Raw genomic sequence first — 5,576 nt, 5'->3', positions numbered from 1 at the left:
GCAACCAGAGTGGACGCTGAGGCTGAGGAGGTGCTGAGAGTGAGGGCTGCTAGCACATTGTCACCTCTCATAAGGACGCAGCATAAAGGTGGCCAGGAAGAGAGTCCTCACCAGAACCTGACCATCCTGACACCCTGATCTGAGACTTGCAGCCCCCAGAACTATAAAAAATAAATATTTCTTGTTTAAGCCACCCCATCTGTGGTACTTTGTGATAACAGCCCGAGCTGCCTAGACACCCGCTTCTCCTCTCATTTTCTTTCTACTGTCTCGCTGTAATACTCTATTCCAGAAGGAGGATGTGGTGCTAGTGACCCTGACTGTCTATGCAATGCCACTTTGCTGCATTTTTGCTGCTGTATCATTAGAGCTGGATGAACTCTACCTATATTGCATTGTCTAAAAACTTTTTGACCAGTTTGACCAGGGGTGGCACTAAACTCCTTTTTCTTCATTGTACACATCCACTAAAAACAACTCATTCTAAAAGCAGAGGAAAAACTGGGGAGAGAAAACATGGAAGGAGAAGTCAAAGAGGAAGATGTCAGACAGGCACAGTGAGGCTCCAATGCACCCCCCTCCACCCCTGCCCCCTGACCCCTGCCGAGGCCCTGCATCCCCTGCTGCTCACTGCTCCCCTCCTTGGCATCTTCCCTGGCTACTTTGCTGCCATTTTTTTTCTCCCACTTCTGATGAAACTCGCTTCAACCCATCTGAATCAGTTTCTTATGTAGTTTAAGGAGTAGCTTAGGGACTGAGAGAAACATCACTGTCAGTCACGGATACAAAAGCCTGCTACCTGGATACCTACACACCTGCTTAAGGTGGTGCAGCTTTGCTGTGGTAGTGCATTCAGGCAAGAAATCACCCATTCCTCGGTAAATAAAATTAATTGGCAGTCATCACTTTTTATCAAACTTTCATTTCCATGACTCCATCCTCTGGGGTGACAGAAAAATGATCTCTGTGCCAATGGTTGAGGACCAGAAATCCTCCCTCTCAAATAATATCTGTGCAGGTTAACTAGAGCCATCTCCAGGTAATATATCCACCTGGGTTTCAGAAAGTGCTCATCTGGAAGGAAATGCTAGCCCAACACATTATCCAACAGAAATATAATGGGAGCCACAAATGCAAGCCATGTATTTTACATTTTTTAGGAGCCACATTTTTTAAAACATAAAAATAAGTCAGTGAAATTATTTTAAAAATACATTTTCTTTAATACAATATATTCTAAATATGTTAATGCATAAGCAATATAGAAAATTTGAAGTATTTAACATTTTTTAAACTAAAATCTTCCAGTCAACTGTGTATTTTACGTTAAAGCACATCTCTATTCAGACTAGCTACATTCCATTGCTTAATGGTCACATGTGACTAGTGACTATTGTATTGGACAGCACAGCTCCAGCCAAATGAAAGGAAAGGTGAGACTTTGGCATATCTGGAGATGAGAAAGGCCTCCTGCCATATGGACTCCCTCTCCTAGGCTGGAAAACACAGGCTTATCCCAGAGGCAATGAACTGAATGCTCTTTTGAAATCTGAGATGTTTTCCCATTGCTTGTTAACTTATGAAAGGTACTGAAACCAACATCTTTTTTTTTTTTTTTTTTGAAATGGAGTCTCACTCTGTTGCCCAGGCTGGAGTGCTGTGGCGCAATCTCAGCTCACTGCAACCTCCACCTCCCGGGTTCAAGCGATTCTTGAGCCTCAGCCTCTTGAGTAGCTGGGATTACAGGTGTGCACCACCACACGTAGCTAATATTTGTGTTTTTAGTAGAGATGAGGTTTCATCTATTTAGTAGAGATGAGGTTTCTACTATTTGGCCAGGCTGGTCTTGAACTTCTGATCTCAAGTGATCCACCTGCTTCAGCCTCCCAAAGTGCTGGGATTACAGGTGTGAGCCACCATGCCCCACCTTCAAACCAATATCTTAAATATTGTTATAATTTTAAATATTCTAACAGAAATTCAGAACAAAAATTTCCCCACGGGTTCTTAAATGTTAGTAAGGTGCCAATAATTTCTAAGAGCAGAGAATAGCTTGATGTCTGTCTCCTCTCAACACTTTTGTGAAGCCAAAAGCACCCTGCCCACTATGCAATGTGCTGCCAAAGATTTTACCCCTTGATCCCTTGGGAACGTGATGACTGTCAATTAATTTTATTTGTTGAGAAATGGGTTATTTTTATGCTCTTTTGCCTGCATGCACTACTACACCAAAGGTGGTCCATTTTCAGCAGGTGTGTAGGAACCCAATAATAGCAGGCTTTTGTATCTGAGACTGACAGTAATGTTTCTCTCAGGTGAAGCCGTGAGATTTATTTTCACTGGGAATCTCATAAATTCAGGACCTCAATTGTAACAATCTACCATGGAGACCATGCATCAGGTTCATTCATACATGCCATTAGCTCCATTAGTGCTGAAATAATACCCAAGCCCTTGACATCTCTTCCTACTTACACCTGTCTGCCTTTTATATAGCTCAGAGACATTTAATGCTGGAAATTTCTACAGTGGTAGGGTACTGCTAAAGGCTAGTAAGATGGACTTGAGTTTAAGGAGCTACATTTTTTGATGGGCTAGAGAGGTGTGTTTTCAAGGACTCCTTATGGCCACTCATCTTTTATCTCTTTGTTGGAACTTCTGTCCTTAATTACTCAGGCCTTTATCCTCATCTGAGGGGTTAACTGATAGAAATTGATAAAGGATAAGCTTTCATGTCCAAGAGGTATTTGTGATTTTATTAAGAAGTGCCAAAAAGACTTCAGGCCTAAAAGAAATGAATCTGTATGGGAAATACCATGCTAATAGAGTTTTCCTGGATCACCTCAAATTGCACCCTTGCCGACTTTAAAGCTGACTTGGGTTAAGAAACTGGTCTTTCTTCATTATCGCTTGCCCCAGAAAGGGCATGGCAAACTTTTCGCTATTCATTTATTTATTTATTTAGAGACGGAGTCTTGCTCTGTCGCCCAGGCTGAAGTGCGGTAGCATGATCTCCGCTCACTGCAAACTCTGCCTTCCGGGATCATGCCATTCTCCTGCCTCAGACTCCCGAGTAGCTGGGACTAAAGGCACCTGCCACCACGCCTGGCTAATTTTTTGTATTTTTAGTAGAGACGGGATTTCACCGTGTTAGCCAGGATGGTCTCGATCTCCTGACTTTGTGATCCGCCTGCCTCTGCCTCCCAAAGTGCTGGGATTACAGGCGTGAGCCTCTGTGCCCAAATCTCATTTTTTATTTTAATCGAATTAAAATTCAAATCAAAGCATAATTCTACTCGATCATAGCTCTTGTGAAAGATTCTGAGGGAAAAGAATAATATGAAATTTGGGATGGCTGTTGTTTGTAGATTGGATTTTCATGGATGGATGAATCATTCCCATGGTTAATTGAAAGTTAAATGCATATAAACAAGAGTTGGCAAAGGCTGATTCTGAACACTCTCAAGAGGCTCCCAAGTTTTGTTTTGTTTCTTTTTTCATGAGCACCCAGAATCTTTCCTCTCACTGGATCCAGATTTTATTCTCAGGGTATCTAACCAGATGACGCAACATCTGTGCTCTCTTTCAAGAACGTGAGAAATGAAGCTTTTTCATTTTTCTTCTCTTCAGCTTCTGGGAAATCTAATCAAAACTTCTCAGACTTTCCTTTTCTTGTTTGCTTTAGAAGACAGCTCGCTGGAAGGGTTCTGTGGAGGTCTCCCACCTGTGGAAGAAGGTGATAGAAAAATTAGCCTGATAATGGAACTGTCGACCCAGGTTTCCCTTCAGACTGAGAGGATCACTCAGCTGAAAGAAGTTTTGGAGGAAAAGGAAAGGAAGATTCAGCAGCTGGAAGCTGAGCGGAGTCCCCATCCTCCCCAAGAGGTCAAGGACCCTCCAGGATGTTTACCAGAAGCCCCAGTTTTCTCTACTGATGACGTCCCTCCTGTGGTCTCTGATGAGAATTTGTAAAGATTCCCAGTAAGAAAACAATAAAAGTTTATTAGGTGTCATCCAGGTAAAGTCCGATCCCAAGTAGTGTTCTAGGTGACAAACTCAAGTTCAAGTTCATGCATTTGACTGTATACTATAATGTTTGTATTGGAAGGAAACAAATTAAAGGAAATGTTCAGGAGCAAACACTGCATGTTTTCCCTTCGGACAGCAATCGTCACGTAAACCACGCAGCTGTAGAATACTGTGTTTTTAGACATTTCTGGTAGCAGTAGGGGAGGGAAGAAAACAAAACTAGACAGATGGTGAAAGAACTTAGCATTATCCTCTTACCAGAGATTTGTCACACTGCAAGGGAGGGGCGGCACCGACCCCATTTAGTATGCAGCTCTATTGTGAACAGAAAGCTGTCACAGAGGGCCAGTTTCAAACTGGTGAATGCGCGGGTCTTTAGCAGGAGCTAAAGAGCAGGAGCCGTCAGCAGAGTAAATAGCCATGAGGTCTGTCCTTTCATGTCCTCAGGAGTTGATTTCTTTATGGCATGCATTTTATTAACATTAGCAAGGATAGAAAGGAAATAAAACTAAAGCAATAAAAAAAAATTAAAAATGGGTGAATCAAAGCTGCAGTCCTTTGGGAAAAGTGTCCTGATACAGCATCTCCCTGGGAAAAAACACAACACTGATTTTTCCCTTAGGAACAAGACTAAAACCAAAGCAAAATACAATCTTCTGTTATGATTGTACCAATGTGCTGTGAACAGTGCAAAACACTGGCAGGAATAATGGAGAATGGGCAACGGAAATCTGCCCTGTAATTAATGGAATAAAAGAAATCAGATCATATTCCTTTTCCACTCAACCCCCTCAAATAAACTATTTCCCACTCAAAGGGAGCAGCTAGGCACTAACTGTGAGGAAGACTTCGGTCCTTAGTTCTTACTGTTCTGGTACAGCAGGACTCAGACAAATAGCTCTAGCTGTCTCATGAGTATGACTGTAATGCTAGTTCTCAATTTAATTCAACTAGTTCAACAAATCCTCATCAAATACTCTTGTATCTGGAAGGCACAATTATAGATGTTAGAAATCACAGCAAACATGAGAATCACCATTTTCACCATCCAGAAGTTCACAGACACACAAGGATCTCCTTAAAGTAAGGCTGATTGTATTGAGAGATGGGAAATGGGAGAAGGGAGGTGGGTGAACGCGGGGTAAACCTGATCAGCATTGCTTTAGCAGAGGTTCTCAGACATACTGAGCATGAGTAATCAGCAAGAATGTATATTCCTGGCCTCTAGTTTAGGGTCCAGGGATATGCATTTTAATAAATACATGTGGTATTCCTGATGAATTTATTCCAGAAACTACATTTTAGGCCACATTGGCTTAGGGATGGCTTCAAGCAGACCTATTATACTTTTGCTCCTAGACTGATAGACAATCCCCAGAAGCAGAATTTCTCCTTGAAATCTGGGATGAGTCTTCTACACTATTTACCTATTGCATAATCTGATTACGGATCCCGACTATCTACAAAACACATTTTCCAAATGTGATTTTTCAAAAACAAAAAGGAATTAATTTCTTGACTCACATAAGAAAACTTGTTGATATTGA

The 5,576-nt window shown here is 41.7% G+C and overlaps 1 protein-coding gene across 1 annotated transcript in view; it reads left to right on the top strand.

The window, feature by feature from the left end:
- LOC105540525 (myosin-J heavy chain-like) overlaps positions 1 to 4,017 on the top strand; it is a 262,857-nt gene extending 258,840 nt beyond the window's left edge. The window contains exon 7 of the mRNA XM_011981193.1: positions 3,686 to 4,017. Coding sequence (XP_011836583.1) covers positions 3,686 to 3,972 — 287 coding nt within the window. The 3' untranslated portion in view covers positions 3,973 to 4,017. The remainder of the gene's footprint in view (positions 1 to 3,685) is intronic.
- The last annotated feature ends 1,559 nt before the right edge of the window (positions 4,018 to 5,576 follow it).

This window comes from Mandrillus leucophaeus, unplaced genomic scaffold (genome assembly GCF_000951045.1).
Source record: "Mandrillus leucophaeus isolate KB7577 unplaced genomic scaffold, Mleu.le_1.0 Scaffold221, whole genome shotgun sequence".
NCBI lineage: Eukaryota > Metazoa > Chordata > Mammalia > Primates > Cercopithecidae > Mandrillus > Mandrillus leucophaeus.
This window is presented reverse-complemented; position numbering and strand designations above follow the sequence as displayed.